Source organism: Caretta caretta, chromosome 4, assembly GCF_965140235.1.
Source record: "Caretta caretta isolate rCarCar2 chromosome 4, rCarCar1.hap1, whole genome shotgun sequence".
NCBI classification, from domain to species: Eukaryota; Metazoa; Chordata; order Testudines; family Cheloniidae; genus Caretta; species Caretta caretta.
The window spans coordinates 15,984,413-16,008,489 of NC_134209.1; the positions used below are offsets into that span (position 1 = coordinate 15,984,413).

The following is a 24,077-nucleotide window of genomic DNA, read 5'->3' on the forward strand; positions in this document are numbered from 1 at the left end:
TGTGTGACAATATTATTAACAGATTTATGCTTCTTCTGAAGTCTCCGTTTGCTGAACTGCAGTGATATGTTCTGGGTTCTTCTTAGCTGCTTGTCTTTTACAGCACAGGAATCTGATCATCTTCTCCCTGTCTAGCATTACTAGAAGCAAGCTGTTTGGTTCTCTTTCTCATGGGCAACTGCAGGAATCAATCACAGCTCCTTGATGTGCAGAAGAACAAAGGGCTATGAAGCCCTGTTCATTGATTCAAAGCAAAAGAGCCAAAGTGTATATTTTGATTTCAGAGGAACCACACCTTATGAGAGATTTACAAGGTTAGTTTTGAGTGCTCTTATTCGTTGTGACTCTCGAGATCTGGAGCACTTTGGCATTAGAGAAAAGTGAAAGAAGTAGCCTGGTTTAATTTTACATTAATAATGACTTATCAATGCCACTATAAGGCAACTATATCCACTAGAATGTTTGCAGTGTTGTAGCCATGTTGGTTCCAGGATATTAGAGAGATAAGGTGGGTGATATCTTTACTGGACCAACTTGTGTTGGTGCAAAAAACAAGCTTTCAAGCTACATAGAGCTCTTCTTCAGGTCTGTGTAGTGGCAATGCTTGTCTCTTCAATCAACAGAGGTTGGTCCAGCAAAAAGCATTACCTCACCCACGCTGTCCCTCTTCTAGAATGGTAAAGCTGTAATTTTAAAATTGCTAACTCTGGATAGGGTACACATTGGTAATGAATGGGTTATCAGCCTTTGCTGATGTTTTGACTAAAGCTCCATTCTGGATCTTAGGACTCCAACAGATCCTGGTGCCAGAGGTTGTAATGTATTGTGAGAGTCAGTAACATATTAGTAATACAAACAACCAAACCATGCATCCATTAAGGACTCATAATAGAAATTTGTTTAGGTTGCATACTCTGTGTATGGATTCATGCTAATTGAAGATGAAGTATGTCTTTCAAGCAGTGTGTGTCTATGGGAGCGTGTATATACACAACCGATATCTTTAAACACATTTATTTTTAACTTAAAGGTGAATAGAAATACAAATAGAAACAACTCCTTTATAGTCCAAAACCTTAACAGAACGTGAGCCTGCTGCAAAGCCACAAACATACACATGCTGAAGGTGAAATCTATCTACGTGGACTAATCACGGTAATGAGCAATACATATGGCAATAAGTGCTTGCGGCATCCAGGCCTTAGATAACTTTCACTTGGCTCCGTGTTCAAGTGCATGAGCCTGGTTTTGTACTCAATCTGATGTTACAGTCCAAGGAAAATGAAAGGACAGGTAAGAGAAGGCAGGGAAAGGGATTGGTAGAGGAATAGAGGACAGATCTGACAATCTATACACATTTTCTCCTTTATTTTATATTGCACGAGGCTCACGTCAAAGGTTAAGTAACCGAACCCAATTTAGAGGTTAGCTAACAGATTTTGCATTATCGTAGCTCATTAGCTAACCCTATTAGAGAGCAAAACTACTGATAAATATCTGTGATTAAACTGGGCTTCCTTTCAACAAGCTTCCCTCGGTATTGGTGCCTGTCACTTAGAATTCATTGCATCTTCAATAAGGAAGAGCTACTGTACGTGATAAACAATGGGTGAGAAAACAATTCACATGCTAAAGCCATTCTCTCTATATATCACACAACAACAAATTAAAAATCTTTTGAATTATGCAGAGCATTGCTCATTACTAAAACAAAACTCTGACTGTAATCTCTCCCTTGATTTGCACTCAACAATTTCTTCCCTCTCCCCAAGCTGTCTGTTAGGTCCACATAGATTTTTAAAAAGCTACCCCTGTACTTCTTTGCCAACTCAGAAAAAGTACATAAAGCCTAGATGTAAATCTTCAATGCATGGACTGGCTTCTAAAAAGCTCTCTGGAGACCTCTCCTAGTGCCGTTTCAGACTCATGGAAATTTTCAATGTTCTACCTTAGATATTTCAGGCAGTCTTAGGAAAAAAAGTCTGTTTCAAGACTCCATTGTCTTGTTAAGAATTGATCATTTTGCAACTTTTTTCTATTCACTCCTTCCACCACCATGTAAGTCAGAAAGTCAGACACTTTGTCATTGAACTTGGGAGCATGAAACCTTCCTCATTGTGTAGTATCTGCATCCATGTGTCGCTGTGTGGCCATCTTTTCAGATGCTGCAGGAACACTTCTCTGTCACAAAGACCTTTTAACTTCCTGACTATTGTCGTAAGTGAGTGGGACCACTCCTATGCTTAAAGTTAAGTACGTGCTCAGATACCTTGCTAAATTTGAGACCTAAAATGTAGAATCTGAAGTTGTATGTTGAGGGTTCAATCCAAAGTCTCTCTGGTTTGTGATTGAACTACTAAGCTGGTTCTGACTTTAATGATGTTTAAGGCCCTGATCTTGCAAAACAGTTAGGCATATGCCTAGCTTTAAGCACATGAGCAGTGCGGTTGATTTAAATGGAACTCAGTTAAGCGTGTGCTTAATTGCTTTTCTGGACCTGAGCCTAAGGCTGGATTGTTGCAACCACAATTTTTGTGACTGAAAAACTTCTGAAAAGCCACCTCATTGTTTTCCTTCCAATCCTTCCTTGAACCTTTCCTGTGCTATGATGCCTGTAAAAACTCAACCCCGGCTATGTCGCTGGTGTGCTGTAACAATTTCTTTCCATGTCACGCATCTGAGCAGGCACCCCTTCGTGGCCACTCACTAAGACTGCTGTAGGGGGAATCCAGGCCTCTGGATCCCTGGCGTGTTTCAAGCTTCTGAAGCCTGAGTGGAGTCCAGCCACTGCCACAGGTTGTGTTCACCACACTCTGCTCATGTGCCCCTTCTCCAACATAAGGGAACTGTATAGGTCAAACACTCCAGCATGGCCATGCAGGGACCTTTATTATTTCCCACTCGCATAGTCTGGGAGTGAATCCCCAGTGAGGGTCACTTGAGTTTTCTAGTGGGATAGCTGAAGCTGCTAATGGCACCATAGTCTATATAAAAGGAACTTAGATGGAAGTTGCTGTTAGAACTAAGGTCCTTGTAGCTGTTTCTTGTTTGGCGTACCTCTGGCAGCTCCAACTGGCCAGGTTATGGTTAGGGCTGCAAAGGATAGGTTCTCGGCACTAGGGTTAGGGCTGTAAAAGAGTAGGGTTCTCGGGGCTAGGTTAGAGTCCCCAGCCAGACTCTAATAGAGACCTCCTTTTAATTCCAGTAGAACAGCAGGAAAGTCAATATCACCTCAGATTACTGCAGCTCAGTTAATGAGAACAGAATGTGGTTGATTGACACTAACAGGGAAGCAGCCTGGGTCCATTTTAGCAGGGCACAGAAACACTAGCTGAGTTTCACATGATTTACATTCCAGTAACAGCTGGGACTGAAAATTGCACTGGTCTGAGTCCAGGACATGGGACCAGTGCACACAGACGCTCCTGGACAAAATTTTGATATCTGAGTAGCCAATGACAACTCTAAGGTCTGTTGTCTCATGAACAGACTTTGAACCCTTTTAGTACCATTATTTATATTAAAATACACCTGCCAGATCTAACTGATATTGAGGCCCTGTTTTGCTGGCTGCTGTATATATACGTAGGAAGAAGAAGAACTTACAATCTAAGGGCCCAATTCAGGAAAGCATATAAGTACTTTTACCTTTAACCATAAGCTGCTTATGTCCCATTGAAGTAATTTTCTGAAAAGGGATGGACTTAAGCATGTCCTTGAGAGCTTTCCTGAGTCAGGGCCTAAATAGACAAGGCAGGCAAAGAGAAGGAAAAAGGAAGTATTATAATTTCCATTTTACAGAAAGGGAACTGAGGCACAGAGAGAGATTAATTGACTTGTCCAAGATCATCCAGGAAACCTGAGATAGAGTTTGAATCAAACCTAGATCTCCTTGCTGAATTTTGCAATTTTACCCTGAGTTGTCTGCTGCTTGGTGCTTTACTTAAATCCCCAGCTCTTGGAGGCAAGTGATTTGGTGACAATCTCAGTGTCAATTAAAATTTTTTTTCTAGCCCTGAAAAGCCCAAAAATATCACCTAGGTGAAACACAGAGTTTCAGAAATCAGATAGTAAATAAAACCCTTTTGGTTTTCTAACCTCATGATTTTTAAGCCAATCTCATCGTTTTTGGCCACGCTGAAATCAAGTGCCATCAGCACAAGACCATTCAACCACCCCTAGTACACGTGCCCGGCTTCCCAGTAGTATACAACGTCAATGCCTAGCCCTCGTGGCTCCTAAGACAGCAGACTTTAGAAATGCATCGTTCAGATCACTATCTCATTACAGACTCCAACTTGAATATATATGAGCTTCTATCAGGCACTATCTTGCTGGCTACTAGAGTTAAAGATGAATGTAGGGGGCATGATTTACTACTTTGTTACTCTGGTTTTATGCCAGCATAGCTCCATCAGTGGAAGCATACCAGTGTTAAATTAGACTAATGTCATGGTGAATCATGGCCTTTATACAGAAATTCCACATTGCAAAGGACCCTGATAATGATATTGGTGTCACAGAGGCAGGCCAGAATCAGCCTCTGTCTCAAGGACAGATCTTTAACCCTTTCCTGTTCTGGGAACAATGTAGTTTGTTTTTTTCCCTATCCCTCGGCAGTAACATAATCAGAAAAGGATGCACAATTCCTAACTATTAAATATTTTCAGTCTATGTAGTGAGACAAAGGGAGAGATTTCTATCCTCATATTCCAGTCATGAGTTAGTTTTTCAGCCACTTTGAAATAACAAGCATTTCAGAGAAAGAGGTTTGACGAACCAGAATGAATATGTGTAATTAAAGGGGATTTGGAAAGGGGAGAATCCTTTTCAGTTAAATAAACATTTGCAGTAATATCTTTAAATGAATTTTCACTTTCTACTATTCTTCTTCTTGATGGTAAAGGCCAGAGGGGAAAAAGAAGCGTTTAGGTGTGTGTTTACCTACTGCAAATCAGGGCACTAATAATACTTTGTTTTAAATAGAAAGAGGCAAGTATTCTAAGGAAGGCCTCAATTTAGAAAAGCACTTAAGCCTACGCTTAACTTTAAGTAAATGCTTAAGGCCCAGTGTCTTCAGTGATTTGAAGTTAAGCGCATACTTAAGCAGCCTTCCTGAATAGATTTTTTTTTTTCTGAATAAAGGCCTAATATGGGAATGTCGGCTAGTGAGAAATTGCAAACACAAAAACATATCCCTGAATTTGTAGGGGCAAAATGACGCATTGCACTTGAAATTGGGAGCAGTAAGGTATTTAATGGGGCAGTTCCCATATTTTACCTGCCTAGAATTACTGAAAATAATTATTTCTTTGCATGTGCATTCTTCTGCATCATTGTCCCAATGTGAACACTTAAAATGCACTCTGAAAATCTAGACTGCAATACTTTTTCAGGGGAAATTACACATGAATTCCAATTAAAAACATCAATCCACAATTTCTTTAACAGTACATCTGCTGCCATCATGTTTCTAACTGTAATGAAGCTCAACAAGTCTGTAGCAAGCAAGAATACATGTAATTTAAAGGATATTTTAGCATTTGATTAAGTGCAGCAGTAATAACTATGAGCTGATGGATGCCCTGCAGGCATGACAAGAGGCAATTATGTTTTGAGGTCAAAAGTGAAGGGGTCAGGAGGAAAGCAAAAGCTTCTGATGACTTGTTTAATTTTCCAACTCTAGAAATTAACAAAGAAGAAGAAATTCTGTATTGCCTAGATAAATCCTGTCATTACCTGTTACCATCTCACCCTCAGTTACCGCTTGGCCCTGTGTAATTTCAGCAGCATGAGGTTCCATCGCGGGTTGTCCTGGATGTCGTTTCAAAAGTAAAATAGTCACCACATCTGCCTTCAGCAGTTTTGAGTAAAACAACGTGCAACTGTTCTTACTGAGCGCTAGCCAATAAGCAAGGTTACTGACATTAAGCAAAGGATAATAGGATAGCTCTATCATTCGGATGTGAAGAGACACTAGCCTCTTACCATTGATTTTTGCACCTCATATCTTTTAGGTCAAGATTTTGAAAAATAAGTGATTCCTGCATCTGCATTTAGGCTCCTGAATAAGGCACTTGATTTCAGTAGGAGCAGTTGGGTACTGAGCTATTTTGAAAATCAGTGTGGCAGGAGGCATTTCAGAGTTTTTGGAAGTTCTCACAACATCTAGGAGTCATGTTGAGTCTGTGTCATTCCTGACTTTGTCTGAAATAAAGCACTTTACCCCACTTAGACTGTGTGCGCCCCTGGATGCTTCCTGCAAATGGACAATTGTCTGCCCCACAAATGGACAATCAGGTCACTTGTTTAGGAACCACAGTAAGGATCTGTGTGTGAGATGGAGATTGTAAAGATTGTTATTCAAAGGCGGCAGGGGAGGCCTTGTTCTGAAATTGCCTGGCTCACTGGTGGTAGGTTGTACTAACTACTGCTGCACACCGAGGGTATATTTTTAAAGTTATATCAAAGGAGCCTATAGTATATGGATAGGCAGCTTTTTTTTTAAGAAAAAGCATTTCTATAAATCAAACTATGGGATGCTTGTAATGAGTGTTATCCTTCATGTTTGGACTTCGACGTGTGATTTCGTAGCAGAAATTTTTGCAATTCATAGAGAAATCAAGGGAAATTGCTTAAGTGAGGTTATTATGTAGGACCAAAACATTAAATAATAATAATAGATTTGCTTAAAAGGACCTCAAAATATCAAACACTTGAAATATTTACTGCAGCCATCATGAAAGATGAACGTGATATGCACTACACTAATATTTGGAGGAAGCAGGAAAGGGCAATTAACAGAGGTTTCCATAAAATATAGACAGCAGCCTTTGGTTATTACACTGTGGTATCTGAGATATTTACCTTTTCTTTTCAATAAAGAGAAAATAATTATCTACAGTGCCTTAGATATTTCCTCACACTCGACCTAGAACATGACTATTGTTGCGCAGCGCATGTGGTATCTCTATGTTAGCGTTGTCTTTTTGAGGACCGGCACTCATGTCCCTGGGACGTTATTGTTTGAGTAGCCTATGTCAGAATACTGTTTTCCAGTACATTGAAAATAATGTCTGCTCATGTTTGAGTCTGGCACAGCATGTGCTAGGACAGCATGCGCTATTGTTGTCCCTTAATGGGAAATAAGCCATAAATGTTTCTTTGGAAGCTCTATATTTGGAGATTAACTTTGAGTGTTCAGCAGATCAATGGCGTACAGACTCCATCTTCCTTGTGTATCTTACAGTAGAGGTAAGAAATTGAAATGTACTCTCACACCTCATTGAAAAACATGCATACTGCTTTTATTAATCCTCTGTACGTTCACAGTAATTGCAAAATCAAATTCTGCAGCATGAACCCCAAATATTGAACTGTTACTGTCTGTAGAGTCAACTTCTGTAGTGTCAATTTGAGATTAGAGCAATCGGGTCAGACTGAAATCCCTCAGTTAAATATATATTCTAACAAAACCATTATTATTAGTAATAACTACCAATCTTCAATTTACACCAGTTGTGTTATGAATGATGTTCAACAATGTATGCTCAAGTTTGCCACTCGACAAATGCATCAGATTTGTACAAGTGAACAACAGAGTGGTTAATTTTTGTTTGTGTAAATTTGTGTTCTCTAGCAGCTTCATTTTGAAGTCCAATTAATTTGCAGGCGTAGATTTGCTTAAATAAATAAAACAACCTAACAACTCAGATCAAGTATAGAAATCAAAAGCAGAAACCTACTTCGGAAAGTATTAGATTTAGAGCTCATATATATTGAGGCGGCTACAAGGTGTAAGAGGTACTTAGACCATGTCTCTCAAGCTGTTGAGATCCATGTATGTGCCAAAACCCCCCAAAGTGGGGCAAACAATGATCGAAAAGTTCCTCTTTGTTGCAAACTTCCTCTTTGTTGTGTGTAAAACACAGATGGCTACTGTCTGCCCTAAGAGAAAATCCAGATTGCCAGAGGAGCCAGCCAACAAACAAAGCTCCAAAACTCAGCCAAAAACAGCAGACGTTGGTTGGACTCTTCATCTTGCCACTATCTCTGGCAGCTAATAAGAGTTCTCTGAGGACTTGGCACTAGGAGGGGATGAAGTCGGCCCTATCTCTGTGCTAAAAGCCACCATTCTGCTCAGAAAGTCAGTGATTGGTAGAAAAATTGCTTCAGTGAGAATTTGCACCGCTCTTCCCCAAAAGCTGGCTGCCTTTGAAAGGGGCCAACACCAAAGAAAATATGTGCAGACAAGAATACTTCCCTGGTCACTTTTTAACTCAGTGTTCCACAAAGCAGGGTGAACTTTCAGACCTATTACCTTTGTAATTGGGGCTGTGCAAACCCTTCCAAATGTACTTTAAAATGGAGTTGCAAGTTTTTTGTGTGTGAGAAGGAGTTCACCTGGGTTGGTAGGACGTGAGCAAACATGGTTCCCGTCCCCCCTGCCTTCTATGGTTGAGTTGAACTCTTCGGTGAAACTCGGGTTGCTAATTTTGGTTGGACGTATTCCTGGAGGTTTCAACACATGATATAATCTTTAATGAAAGATTAATTTTGTATTCCTGGAGATTCCAGGACAATCCTGGAGGGTTAGCAACCATAGGTGCAACAGAGACATCAAGGAAACAATAGAATTCTGATCTCTGGGAAAGAATGTTCCTTGTGTAAAACTGGGATACATTTACTTTATGAGTGAAAACATGAAATAATACTAAGTGGGGGAATTAGAGAAGGAGTGCATAGTCCTCTTTCAGCAGTTCACAAGGATTATACCACAGCTCTGATACAACAACAAAACTGTGATCTCAGGGTAATCCTTACCAATGTCTAAATGCCAGAATATATTTACTGGAGCCAAAGTACAAATGAATGACAAGGCAGTGTGCACTGATAGAACACTATACAGAAATGAATATAATTTGCTTGGATGCTGCTTGCCAATCAGTCACTCAGACACAGGGGCGAGGACAGGGAGAAAATATATTTGCCATGGCTGGATCAGAGGACCCTTCTTTTACTGATTAAAGCCAGAAGAAATGGCTTCTGCTAAGCAGGCTCCTGATCATATGGGAGAAACTCAGTCAGATCAAGAATATAGGAGAAATTCAGTGTGACTTGACACAAAGGGTATGTCATGTGATGTATTCCAATGGACCAGGATCAAAGATGAAGTATACTGCAAATTGCATTCCCATACATTTCATAGTTATCCACATATAAAAGTTACTCAGATTTCTAGGAACATTTGAAGGACTTGGACCAAATTCAGGTGTACACAGATGCGGTTCCAGGGCTGATTTTGAGTGGTGTGTGTGGGTGTGTGATTTTGAAAAGTACTCAGCATTGGCCTAACTCTGTTTCCGTTGAAGCCACTGGTAAAACTGAGGGAGGTCATTAGGGAAATGTTATCCACGAGCACTGGCAAACCCATGTGCCCTCACAAAGAGTGTCATGCAAGAGTAGGGTGACCAGATGTCCCATTTTGATAGGGACGGTCCCATTTTTTGGGACTTTTTCTTATATAGGCACCTATTACCTCCCACCGCCGTCCTGATTTTTCACAGTTGCAATCTGGTCACCCTATGCAAGAGAGACAGAGCACACTGAACCCTGGCATTTGAAGTCTCATCCAAAAGATAATTTCCCCCCCTAATCGAGAACAATAAAGAAATGTGGAACTTGGTAACTCTGTGAAGCTTTTCACATAGAACGCAATAATAAAATAATTTTATGTTTAAAGTTCTTGTAACTTGTGAAGGCTATTTGTTTAAAAACAAAACAGAACATCCCCATGGTGTAATACTGAAGGAAATAATATAATATCTAGCTCTTTTGTAGCACTTTTCAATCAGTAGACCTCAAAGGAAGTCAGTGTCATCACCCCTTTTTACAGGTGGGGAAACTGAGGTACAGAGAGATGAAGTGACTTGTCCATGGTCACCCAGCAGGTCCATGGTAGAGTCAGGAATAGTACCCAGGTCTCCTCAGTCCCTGTCCAGTGCTCTATCCACACTGCAAGGGTAGTCAAGTGTGAGTATCACCCAGAGCCAAACCCTTTAGAAAAGGTCTGAATATACGGTACAAAAACAGTAAAAAAGGCAGTGTTCCTGCTTTTAATCCTATTCTCCATGCTAAAGATAAATGCTTTGTTTTATCCTCTCTAGCTTTCAGTCGTGCCCCAGTTCCTATGGCCGTGGTCCGACGGGAACTGTCCTGTGAGAGCTATCCAATAGAACTTCGCTGCCCGGGAACAGATGTCATCATGATCGAAAGTGCCAACTATGGTAGGACTGATGATAAAATCTGTGACTCTGATCCTGCTCAGATGGAGAATATCCGCTGTTATCTGCCAGATGCCTATAAGATTATGACTCAAAGGTATGGTATTTAACATGCTTTGCTTGTTGGATGTTTGATTTAATCCAGTATGTATATATGCATTGCTGTGTGTTTGCAAGAGATTATACAGGTACGGGGAGTTTGTGTGTGTGGGTACAGTGGAATGGTCACAGGCTGTGAAATGAGCATGTTCCATAGTATACTAGGATAAAAAGAGACATGCTACAGCTAATATTTGTGACTATTGGTAGGTCACTCTAATTCTGTCTCTTCCTGTGCCTTGATTTTTGTGTCCAAAATGCATGAATATTGAGACATTTGTTATATAACAAAAATCCTTTCCCTTCTCTTGTGCTGTTGTCATACAGAAAGGTTGTAAAGCTGATTTAATCAATACACACTGTTGATTGCTTGCAGTTTGCCATGGTCATTAGATTGATACAAAAGCTAAAATCCCATGCAAGATGTCTTGATTTATGCTTTTATGGAAACCTTTCTGTGAGGGTATGTCTACACCACGAAATTAGGTCAAATTTATAGAAGTCGATTTTTAGAAAGCGATTTTATGCAGTCGGTTGTGTGTGTCCCCACACTAATGCACTAAGTGCATTACGTCGGCAGAGTGCTTCCACAGTACTGAGGCTAGCGTCGACTTTCGGAGCATTGCACTGTGGGTAGCTATCCCACAGTTCCCACAGTCTCCGTGGCCCATTGGAATTCTGGGTTAAGCTCCCAATGCCTGATGGGGCAAAAACATTGTCACGGGTGGTTTTGGGTACATGTCATCAGTCGCCCGCGAAAGCAACGGCAGAGATTCGTTTCGTGCCTTTTTTCCGTGCAGGCGCCATACTGCTTTCAGCAGACGGTGCAGTAGGACTGCTAACCATTGTCGTCATCCACTGCTCTTCTGCTCTCCTGATGCTATGAAGCCACCTCGCAGGTCCTCTATATGACCCTCGTCATCCATCGCTTCCGCTGGCATTCTGCTCTCCTGGTGGTCTCGCAGGGCCGCTACCGCTGCAACTCTGCTCGGCTGCTCTTGTCTCACCATATCACGGCAAGTATGCAGCCCGCTCATCTGTTGTGTCCTGGCAGCCTACGGTGCAGTAGGTCTGCAAAACTGGTCATCTAACCACGACTTCCCCTGCAACTCTGCTCTCCTGTAGACGCCATGCTGCGGCAAGCATGGAGCCCGCTCAGATCACCGTGGCAGTTATGAGCATTATAAACACCTCGCGCATTATCATGCAGTATATGCAGAACCAGAACCTGCAAAAGCAGGCGAGGAGGCAATGGCAGCGCGGTGATGAGAGTGATGAGGACATGGACACAGACTTCTCTCAACGCATGGGTCCCGGCAATTTGGCCATCCTGGTGGCAATGGGGCAGGCTCATGCCATGGAACACCGATTCTGGGCCTGTGAAACAAGCACAGACTGGTGGGACCACATAGTGTTGCAGGTCTGGGATGATTCCCAGTGGCTGAGAAACTTTTGCATGCGTAAGGGCACTTTCGTGGAACTTTGTGACTTGCTTTCCCCTGCTCTGAAGCGCAAGAGTACCAAGATGAGAGCAGCTCTCACAGTTCACAAGTGAGTGGTGATAGTCCTCTGGAAGCTTGAAATGGCAGACAGCTACCAGTCAGTCAGGAATCAATTTGGAGTGGGCACATCTACTGTGGGAGCTGCTGTGATCCAAGTAGCCAACATAATCACTGAGCTGCTGCTATCAAGGGTAATGAGTCTGGGAAATGTGCAGGTCATAGTGGATGGCTTTGCTGCAGTGCGATTCCCTAACTGGGTGGGGCAATAGATGGAAGGCACATCCCTATCTTGGCACCGGATCACCAAGGCAGCCAGTACATAAACCAAAAGGGGTACTTTTCAATGGTGCTGCGAGCACTGCTGGATCACAAGGGAAGTTTCACCAACATCAACGTGGGATGGCCGGGAAAGGTACATGATGCTCGCATCTTCAGGAACTCTGGTCTGTATGAACAGCTGCAGCAAGGGACTTACTTTCCAGACCAGAAAATAACCATTGGGGATGTTGAAATGCCTATAGTTATCTTTGGGGACCCAGCCTACCCCTTAATGCCATAGCTCATGAAGCCATACACAGGCAGCCTGGACAGTAGTCAGGAGCTGTTCAACTACAGGCTGAGCAAGTGCAGAATGGTGGTAGAATGTGCATTTGGATGTTTAAAAGCACGCTGGCGCAGTTTACTGACTCAGACCTCAGCAAAACCAATATTCCCATTGTTATTACTGCTTGCTGTGTGCTCCACAATATCTGTGAGCATAAGGGAGAGCCGTTTATGGTGGGGTGGGAAGTTGAGGCAAATTGCCTGGCTGCTGATTACGCGCAGCCAGACACCAGGGTGGTTAGAAGAGCACAGGAGGGCACACTGCACATCAGAGAAGCTTTGAAAACCAGTTTCATGGCTGACCAGGCTATGGTGTGACAGTTCTGTTTGTTTCTCCTTGATGAAAACCCGCCCCCTTGGTTCACTCTACTTCCCTGTAAGCCAACCATCCTCGCCTCCCCCCTTCGATCACTGCTTGCAGAGGCAATAAAGTCATTGTTGTTTCAAATTCATGCATTCTTTATTAATTCATCACACAAATAGGGGGATAACTGTCAAGGTAGCCAGGGAGGGGTGGGGGAGGAGGGAAGCACCAGGTGAAGTGGGGGAGGAGGGAAGGACAAGGCCACACTGCACTTCAGAACTTATTGAATGCCAGCCTTCTGTTGCTTGGGTAGTCCTCTGGGGTGGAGTGGTTGGGTGCAGCACAAACCCAACTACCCCCGCCCCCCCGCAGTAAAATTCTCTGCAGTGATCGCTTCACCCCTCCCCACACCGCATGGCTAACAGCGGGGATGATTTCTTTTCAGCCACAGGCAAACAGCCCAGCAGGAACGGCCACCTCTGAATGTCCCCTTAATAAAATTCCCCTATTACAACCAGGTGATCATGAAAGATATTACTCTCCTGAGGAGAACACGGAGAGATAAAGGATGGATGTTGCTTGAATGCCAGCAAACACTGGGACCACACTCTGTTATGCTTTCTTATGCAATGATTACAGACTACATGCTACTGGCCTGCAGTGGTAAAGTGTCCTACTATGGAGGACGCAATAAGGCTGACCTCCCCAGAAACCTTTTGCAAAGGCTTTGGGAGTACCTCCAGGAGAGCTTCCTTGAGATGTCCCTGGAGGATTTCCGCTCCATCCCCAGACATGTTAACAGACTTTTCCAGTAGCTGTACTGGCTGCGAATGCATCCCAAGTCTTCAGGGCAAATTAATCATTAAACACGCTTGCTTTTAAACTGTGTATTATATATACAAAGGTACACTCACCAGAGGTGCCTTCTCTGCCTTCAAGGTCTGGAAGCCCGGGTTGGGAGGGTACTAGATCCAGGGTGAAAAACAGTGTGTGGCTGTCGGGGAGAACGGTTTCTTCGCTTGCCTGGTGTGCGCTATCTTCAGCCTCCTCTTCATCATCTTCCTCGTCCCCAAAATCCTCATCCCTGTTGCGTGAGACTCCCTTGCAGGAGTCCACGTACAGGTGTGGGGTAGTTGTAGGGGTACGCCCTAGAATTGCATGCAGCTCATCATAGAAGCGGCATGGCTGGGGCTCTGACCCCGAGCGGGTGTTTGCCTCTGTGGTTTTTTGGTAGGCTTGCTGAGCTCCTTAAGTTTCACGTGGCACTGCTGCGGGTCCCTGTGATAGCCTCTGTCCTTCATGCCCTTGGAGATTTTTTCAAATATTTTGGCATTTCGTCTTTTGGAACGGAGTTCTGTTAGCACGGATTTGTCTCCCCATACAGCGATTGGATCCAGTACCTCCATGTTCGGTCCATGCTGGAGCTCTTTTGTGATTCTGGGACTGCATGGTCACCTCTGCTGATGAGCTCTGCATCGTCACCTCTGCTGATGAACTCACCACACTGGCCAAACAGGAAATGAAATTCAAAAGTTTGTACTGCTTTTCCTGTGTACCTAGTTAGTGCATCTGAGTTGAAAGTGCAGTACAGAGCGGTCACAATGGAGCACTCTGGGATGGCTCCCGGAGGCCAATACCATCGAATTGCATCCACACTAACCCAAATTTGACCCGGCGATATCAATTTCAGTGCTAATCCCCTCGTCGGGGAGGAATAAAGATATCAATTTGAAGAGCCCATTAAGTTGACAACAATGACTTTGTTGTGTGGACGGGTGCAGGGTTAAATCAATCTAACGCTGCTAAATTTGACCTAAACTCATAGTGTAGACCAGGGCTGAGATAGGAGTCACGTGTACTGTATCAGCTAAACTTTAAGTGCCAATCCTGAGTGTGTGCAATTTCACCAGGAGTTGTCCACCTACATGGAGTTTATTGTAGGAGTTTGTTTGCAGGACCTGGGTCCAAAAATGTAATCCAACATGGTTATGAAAAGCAATTGTTAACTGCTAAACATTTCAGGATTTTTGCTGGCACTCAAAATGTTTGTGAAGGATTCACAAATGCTTGTTTCTGTTCAATTAATCACATTCAATGTATTTCCCTTCATACCTACACACAGAATTATTAAATCCAGTTCATTATTGATTAAGATGTAATAAAATCAGCATTGTGTGATATTAACAATATCAACTTAGATAAAGAATGCTCATTGAAGTCATGACAACATTTATGTAGCCCTTAATGATTAAGGTATCGTTATATTTTGGTGGAGTGTTTTATAATTGATTGTAAGACATTTCTGCCCTTCTCTTCCACTGAATTAAGCCACATGAAAAAAATAGTTTACATTTGTATTTGACACATTAATGTGGTATTTTTTTAGCTTTACTTAGAATGGTTCAATGTTGGGGGTATAAAGTTGAAAATACCAACTGAGTGGTCTCTCTGGACAACTGCTCTTGTTGTTGCATGTAGAAAGTAAGTCCTTTTGACTCAGAATTCCTGTATGTTTAAATCAAACCCTCAAGTGCAGATTTTTGTTGGAGCTATCTGTGGAAATGTGTTCATTACATTGCCTCTTAAAATAAAGAGCAATGGCTACATCATCACAGCAGCCGGTTGCTTGGTTGTGGTGGGATTGTAGTGGAATTACAATAATTCTCTTGTTGAGGACATTAATGCCTTCAAATAGAAGCCCTTAATCCGCTGAGTGCAGGAAGAATAAAAAAACATTCTGCCCCCTTAGGGCCAGAAGCAGATTTGTTTTGTATCTGGTGGTGTCCATCATGTGCCATCCTTTTCCCCAAAGTATATGAAGAAGGCCTAGTGGCTGCCCAGCATGCTGCAAATCTGAATGAAATGTTAGCCATAGGAGTCAGTGCCAGGACCTTGTGAGATAATGATGTGTCTGTGGGCTTTAAGAAACCCCTATTTTAATGACTAATCTCTAGCTCTTGTTGCCTCCACCCGATCCAAGTTGCTTAGCAAAAACTCATTGGGTTAGCAGAAGACTTGTGCTGATTCCCTATCCTTCTCAATCGTGCAGGTGATGATGTGGTCATTATAGGCAGGGTAATTTGGTTAGAGTGAGGAAGGTAAAATGGATACAGGGAACCCTACTAAATAACGATGTCCATGGGATCTGGCCAAAGCCCATTGAAGACAATGGGAGACTCAATAAAGTATAGCCACTTATTCCATTTGAACTGTTGGACAATTGTAATGGACTTTTTGTCAAGAATTGCAAAGTCACAGTATTAACGAGCCACCTCTGAATTCCACAAAAATAACCAAAACATAGTTTTCATTTCAGGAGCAGAAAAAATGGTTGGCATTTTTATACCATTATTATTTTTTAAAATCTCCATTAATTCAAATAGCTGAAACAGTGTTAAAAGAAAACCATTACATGACCGAACAAACACATTCCCAGTCCACAAGTGTTCAGCTCAGAATACACGTTTACAGCTGAACCTCGGAGAAGAGTTGTTTGCACCAGATGAGCTGACAGAATGGGAAATGCAGCAGCTCTAACATTGCCATTTTGTCCTAAAAAGCATCTATATGTTGACAGGTTATTGCTTATGACCAGTGCCCCAAGTGCAACATTCATCAGTTCAGCAGTTTTTATGCTGGATTCACAAATGAATGCAGATTTTAATTCCATGAGTTTGGCTTTACTAGTAATAATAATATTAACAACAATAACAAAAGGACTGGAAACCAAATTCCTCATGACAGTGAATCCCGTGCAATGCAATCTGCATGTGGAAAGGAGATTAACATACATGACACACACATCTCATTCTCATTCACTGAATTAATAAAAAGAAAAGGAGGACTTGTGGCACCTTAGAGACTAACAAATTTATTTGAGCATAAAGCTTTCGTGAGCTACAGCTCACTTCATCGGATGCATTCAGTGGAAAATACAGTGGGGAGATTTATATACACTGAATGCATCCGATGAAGTGAGCTGTAGCTCATGATGCTTATGCTCAAATAAATTTGTTAGTCTCTAACGTGCCACAAGTCCTCCTTTTCTTTTTGCGAATACAGACTAACTAGGCTGCTACTCGGAAACCTGAATTAATAAATACACAGTCCCACTGTTGGTTTGCTAGTAGCTGTATGACCACAGTCGATTCTTAATCAGCAGCTCTGTGTGCCCAATTTCATATGTATTACGTTATTTCTGTGGGTTGGTTGTGGAAGCAAGGGTGTGTGTGTTACAGAAGTGTAAGTGTGTGAAACAGGTTGTGTGATCAGATTTATGGTAGATTATAAAAATTACTCAAAAACCATCCAAGTGAGTCTGTTCCTTTCTTCTCTGTTTGTTTAAATTAATTTTGTGGCTGGGAACATGGGGTTATTTTGGAAGGGAACACCATAAATCTGCGGTAGTGTTTGTGGAATCTCCTGTTCAGAGAATTGGTCTAGCTAAGGAAAGTTTAAACAGCTTATGGAGAGCTATTTTATAGGAAATTAAATCTCTATGGCCTCTCCATTCCGTTTCTACACTTGCCAGCTCTTCCTTCCAGCATTAAAGCAGCAGATGCCCTTAAAAGCTCAGAAAGTCCATTTTGGATTGAAGTTTGTCTGGTATAATTAGAGAAAATTGTATTTCATAGAATGTTTGCTTTGGAGAAATTACTTTCTGAGGACTAGAACAAACGATTGAATCCAAACCGTGTCCATTATAAATGGAGTGCAGTGTACCATGGGAGATTGTACTGTTCTCCCTCGAGCAACTGTGCCACAAAATTAACATATCATCCATCCAAGCAGCTGGGGAGAGTTAGGCAGAATTGGAAAAAGCTGTGTCACATTTTCATTAAAAAAAAGACTTTGACTTTATCACATTAACATTGCAAATGATTTTACTTTTTTTAAAAAGCAGAAAACTCCTTTGATTTCTTTCCCATGAGTTTCCTCTTTGGGTGCTTTGTCCCTGGAAGAGCCCAGATCCAGCAATGCATCTAAGCATGTGCTTAACCTTAAGGATGTGAGTAGCCCCCATTGAAGTCAATGAGGCTATTTGGATACTTGAAGTCACACACATGCTTACAGCACCAATTCAGTAAAGCATTTAAGCACGTGCTATGTCTCTCCTTATTCAGTAAAGCACTGAAGCACGTGCTTAATGTTAAGGGTGTTCCTAAGTGCTTTGGTGTATAGAGAGGGGCTACTGAACCAGAGACTGCCTAAGTATATTGCTGGACCAAAGCCAATGGAAAGAAGGGTATGCCAAGGAAATGCTCATATATATCAAAACCCTAGAATGAGCATATTATATATATTGTGGGATTTTCCTCCCTATATTTTAATGCTTAACTTTAAACAAATCACTTGTGGTAGCCTTTCCACTGGGCTTTAACCTTGTGTCTTTTAGTCAAAGAGAGTGGGAGGAGGAGGAGCAATAAAGTTAAGAAAATACAGAAAAATATTGATTTTTTTTAACTTCAAAGGTAAGCTCAATAATTTCCTCTTTTCTCAAAATATCAAGGCCGCTGGGATCCTCCTCCATTCGAACGGCCATGTGGTGTTGTGGGGGTTGTGTTATAACCAGACCATACCAATAGGTGGAACAAAGGATCAAGGAGGAAGTGTTCATAGGCTTGTATAGCTGTTTTTAGAATCAAAGCAAAACTGCTTATGCCTTCTGGAGGCCCAGCATATTGAGAGCCATTATCTGGGAGCGCTCTTATCGTCCCTACATTGCAAAGAGCCCTGTTTGCAAAGGGACAGGCTTGCACAGGATCCTACTGTGGGACTTCTCCACCAGGTCGTGCTATCACGTAGCAGTAGTTTACCTGCTGAGAATGTTTGTCATCAGCATTATTGAGGATATGAAAATAACTGCGAGTGGCTAGAGGGCATCTTGCTCGTGAAGCCCTGTATTGGGGGCCGTGCAAAGGCACCCAATCCCAGCAGAAATACTATGGGCATCCTGTTCTATGCAGGCAAAGTGCCTCCTGGAGCTACTTTCTCCTCTGGGTAGTGCAGAAACTGCTGTGTCTCTAAGAGATGGAGTGTATTCTGCGTGGGGTGGCCAGCCACCTATCCTCTGCCCTTCCACACTTTTTTGGGGTCCCCCCAGAGGAGTATTTAGGCTACCAAAGGGACTGAACCCTGAGTAGTGTTCTCCCTGGTTCCTACGTGAGCTGTGCAAAAAGGGATGGGGAGCTATCCGAACTATTTGTAATAGCCACTCAGGAATCATAGTTGGTAGCTGCCAGATGTCCAGCAGGGGAATAGTTGTTTGAAGTAGGTTATTCCTGGATTTTTGACTCATTTCTGTGGCTTGTGCTTTCATTTTTTCCATCGGTTACAATGCTGGTAGTGCCCCCAGTGACTGTGTAACACTGACAGACCCCAGTTGTTGGCAGGCAGAATCGAATCTGGGGCCTCTGGAGCTTAGTGCATGAGCTAAAAGCCGTATGGCTGTTAGATAAGGCTGTAGAGCAGACTGATAAAGCTCTCTCTGTAAGTGGTCTTGGTGCCCCTAGATGGGACAGAACACCGCACCCAAGTGGTGTGTGGGTTACATACTTCCCCTAGCTGAGGAAGCGCATCCTGAGCTTCAGAGACTTCCCAGTTGAAATCCCAGACGAGCCCCCACTTGTAACACTGACAGACCCTGGTTGTCAGGATCGAACCTGGGGCCTCTGGAGCTTAGTGCATGAGCCTCTACCACATGGCTCTTAGCTAAGGCTGTAGAGCTGTCTGTCTGTCTCTCTCCTCTCCCTCCCTTGCAGATGGGACAGAACACCACACCCAGGAGGTATGTGTGTTACCGGCCTGGAGTAAGAGACACATCAATGGAAATGTAGGTCTTGTCATGTCGCATTGACTTCCAGACACATCATCTGGTTGTAGCATAGGGTCTGATTCTATGAGATGTGAAGTGCCCTCATCTTGCCCTGTTACCTGAAGGAGGTGAGGGCACTCATTACCTTATATCATGGGTAGATAATTAGGAAGCTGTCAGGCGCAGCTGGAAAGACATGGCAGGGATTACCGCCTCCTGAAGACTTGATTGTTAATATGTTTTGGTTGGTTTCTGTGAAAAAAATCAGTCTAAAAATAATGTGGTGATGATGATGATGCAAACAATGTGCATTTTGTGGCATGTTCTTCTGAGAATTTCAAAACACTTTTCCAGCTCCTGGTACAACTTACCAAGAGTCCTGGTGAATTCTTCATCGTCTCGATGACCACTTATAAAAGATCTGCTCTAAGAGGAATTACTTCAGGGAAGTTTTGTGCCCTACGTTCTACAAGAGGTCAGACTAGATGGAATAATGGTCCCTTCTGGCCTTGGAATCTATGAAAATGATAATGAACTAAGCTACCCTTATGCAATAGAAGAGGATTGTCACTTTATTGTACAGGCGGAACTGATGTGCAGTGAGGTTAAGGCCAACAATTTGTACAAGTGGCTACTAATTTGGAATGCCTCTGTTTTGGGGTGCCCTGTTGACACCTTTGAATCAAGTGATGTGCTCTAGGCCCCATGGAAAGTGTGTGTAAGAGACACAGATCACCACACACCTTTTCTTATGCCTTAAAGAGAAGACCATGCTTCCACAAGGATTGAATTAGAAGACTTCAGTTAAGTTGTAGCACAGTTGTGTCATACTCTGCACAATTAATTACACATTTCTCAGAAAACAAAATGGAATGTTGTTGCAGACCTCTGTCACAGGGATGTCATAAGACTTAATGCACTGGTGCTTACGCACCCCTGTATGATCCACAGATGGAAGGCAGTATAGATAGGCAAACTGTTATTATTGATAACTGCAGCATTTCCAGTAATCGGAAGGAATTGTAGATTTTACCCAAGAGAGAATAGAGAATATTGAGATTCACATTGCCCTGATTCTGATCTTTGAACTCAAACAAAACCTTACCAGATTTCTGGTTAGTCTGTTACTTGTGACTTGCAGAAAGACACTTTAAAATGAGGCACAAAGTATTCATTTGAGGAGCCTCTGTCCCAAGCTCTAGCAATGTGTATGTTGTAATAAAAAAAAAATCCATAGACAATTCTAATGGATCAATATGCATGAAACTTCCCAATCATCATGCCTAATCCAGCCCTCCAGCATATCAGAAAAATACTCTCAGCAAGGAAGAGAGCAAGTACCAGACTGTCAGCCTGAGCACCTCCACTGTTTGCAGCTGCCATGGTAACAGATATGTAGAGGGGGTGGTTTTTAAAGTACTGCAATTAGGTTCCAAACCATGTGAAGCTTTATAGATAAAAAAATAATACCTTAGACTGCTCTAGTAGCCGGTGCAGACGAAAGCACCCAGCTTAATAAACAGGCCAGCCAGGCACAGTGCACTGCCTGGCATTCCTGACTGCTTTTAACATGTTGCTCCCTCATGCACAACTCTTTGCCATGAGCTGGTTTTAATGTGACAAAGGCACAGACAGCAGACACGATCCACCACTTCCAAAATAAAAGCTCTCAGCCTTCTTGAGAAGCAGAGATGGAAAAGAAGTGATCTTGGCTACTGCTATTGCCTGAATGTCTAGGAATAAAAAAGGATCCAACATGACACCAAGGCTGTAATCCTGAGTAATAAATGTCAGACAAGCTCCCTCTTTTGAGAGACCTGGTGTCATCTCTTCCAACTCTAACTATTGCTTTCTCCAGCTTGAAAGCATTCCTTCGGTCTTCTCTTAATTGAGCCTTAGCCAGCTAGCTCTCACCCATGGTCCAGCTCAGTCTCTGAGCCAGGTCTGGAAACAAGTTGATGGAGATCCAAAAAGCACAAGGACTTGAGGTAGTGTTGGAGTGGCCTCTTCTACCATCTCAAAGATCATTCCCCTGAGATGAGAGACAAAATAAGTGGTTATTGGCGGGATTGGCGATACCCAAAGACTGATTGCGGAGTAAGTGCTCAACTATTGTTTCTTTGCAAGAAGCTACTACGGTCCAAAACAACAGCAAAAACCCAAACCACAAAGAACAAACCAACCAACCCCTACCAGAGTAAAAATAACACAGGCAGCAGTTGAGCAGCAGAGTGGGGGTTATCCAATTTATCACACTGCATGCAGCATGTGTGATTACCTTGTGGTCAGATGGCATATGCGTGCATTTGGTGCAAGCAATTCATGGTCCTCTGAGATCGAGTATGGGCTCTTGGGATCAGAGTGGCTGAACTGGAAGAGCTAAGGGAGACAGAGAGGTACATGGATGAGACTGTTGGAGATGCAGTAGAGCAGTTACACCGGCAGTCTGATAGTCTCTGGCTGTTGAGGAGTATGAAAGTCTTGGGGAAGGAGAACATCAAGCAGGAGTGCAGGTAAACAATCCCATAGTTGCAACCTTCCTTGAAGATGATGTCATGGTATCCTCTTGCACTGAGTATACTCTTCCTGGAGAGAGGACTCCTGTTGTTAGGAGGAGACAGGTAAGAGTAAAGAGGGATTTGATTATTAGAAATGTAGATACTTGGAATTGTTATGACCCAGAGGACCTCATGGTGAATTGCTTACAGGTGTGAAGGTTGCAGACCTCTCGAGACATCCAGATAGACTTATGTGCAGTGCTGGGGAAGAGCCTGTGGTTGTGGTACATGTAGGTATCAATGAGTTAGGGAAAGATACAAGAGAGAGATCCTGGAGGCCAAATTTAGGCTGCTAGGTAAGAGATTAAAGTCCAGGACCTCCATTCTTTGGAATGCTTCCAGTTCCATGCACAGGGCCAGTTGGACAGGCAGAACTGCAGGATCTCACTGCATGGATGGGACTATGGTGTTGGGAGGAGGGATTTAGGTTTATTAGGAACTAGGGAACCTTTTAGGAAAGGAGGAGCCTATACAGGAAGGATGGGTTCCATCTAAACCAAAACAGAACCAGATTGCTGGCATGTAAAACGGAAGAGGTTGTAGAGAAGTTTTTAAAGTAAGGGCTGGGGAAAGTTGACATGTGCCGGGGAACACATGGTTTGGACAAAGACATCCCTGAGGGAGGATTTATTAAAGGGTATATTCTATGTCCTAGTAAAGAGCAAGAGATAGAAGTTGATAAAGTACAGGTGGGCACTGAAGAGAAATAAAAAAGAGTCCCATTCAATTACATCACATGAAGGCAGACAGCTAAAAAGTGACATGTATAAGTGCTTGTATACAAATACTGCAAGTCTAAATACTAAGATGGATGAACTTGAGTGCCTGGTGTTAATGGGACATATTGACACAATAGATCTCACAGAATCTTGGTGGAATGAGAGTAAGCAATGGGACACGGTAATATCAGGGTACAAAATATATCGGAGTGACACAGTTGGTTGTGCTGATGGGGGAGTGGGCACTATATGTGAAAGAAAGCACAGAGTCAATTAGAGTAAAAATCTTAAATGAATCAATCTGTACCATAGAATCTCTCTGGATAGAAATTCCAAGCTTGAATAATAAGAGTATAGTAACAGAAATATGCTACTGACCACCTGTCCAGGATGGTGATGGTGATTGTGAAAAGCTCAGGGAGAGGCTACAAAAACAGAAAACCCAATAATAATGGGGAATTTCAACTATCCCCATATTGCCTGGGAGCATATCACCTCAGGACGGGATGCAAAGATTAAATTTCTAGACACCATTAATGATTGCTTCTGAGAACAGCTAATCCTAGAACCCAGATGGGGAGATGCAATTCTTGATTTAGTCCTAAGTGGCACACAGGATCTAGTCCAAGAGGTGAATATAGTTGAAATGCTCCATAATAGCAACCACAATGCAATTATATGTAACCTCTGTGTAGGGGGGAAAAACAAAGAAACCCACCACAGTAGCATTTAACATTGAAAAAATGAACTACACAAAAATGAGGAAACTAGTTACACGGACATTAGAAGGAACAGTCACAAAGGTGAAAATTCTGCAAGCTGTGTGGAAGTTATTTAAAAACACCATAGAGGCTCAAACTTAATGTATTCTCTAAATAAATTAAACAGTAAGAAGACCAAAAGAGAAAAAAAATTCCACCAAAACAGCAGAGTAAAAAAGGTGGTTAGAAGCAAAAAGACATCTTTTACAAATTTGAAGTGAAATCCTAATGAAGAAAATAGAAAGGAACATAAACTTTAGCAAGCGAAGTGTAAAATTATAATTCAAAACAGAATTTGAAGACCAATTAGCAAAAAAACCCCAAAAACTTAAGAGTAATTTTCTTTAAGTACATCAGACGCAGGAAGCCTGCCTAACAGTCAGTGGGGACACTGGACGATTGAAGTGCTAAAGCATCACTTGACGAAAACAAGG

At 42.4% G+C, this 24,077-nt stretch overlaps 1 protein-coding gene across 30 annotated transcripts in view; it reads left to right on the forward strand.

Annotated features, from left to right (window-relative positions):
- ADGRL3 (adhesion G protein-coupled receptor L3) overlaps nt 1-24,077 on the forward strand; it is an 810,612-nt gene that overhangs the window by 329,163 nt on the left and 457,372 nt on the right. For all 30 annotated transcript variants that reach the window (XM_048848457.2, XM_048848466.2, XM_048848467.2 and 27 more), the window contains exon 4: nt 10,167-10,380. In XM_048848457.2, coding sequence (XP_048704414.1) covers nt 10,167-10,380 — 214 coding nt within the window. The remainder of the gene's footprint in view (nt 1-10,166; nt 10,381-24,077) is intronic.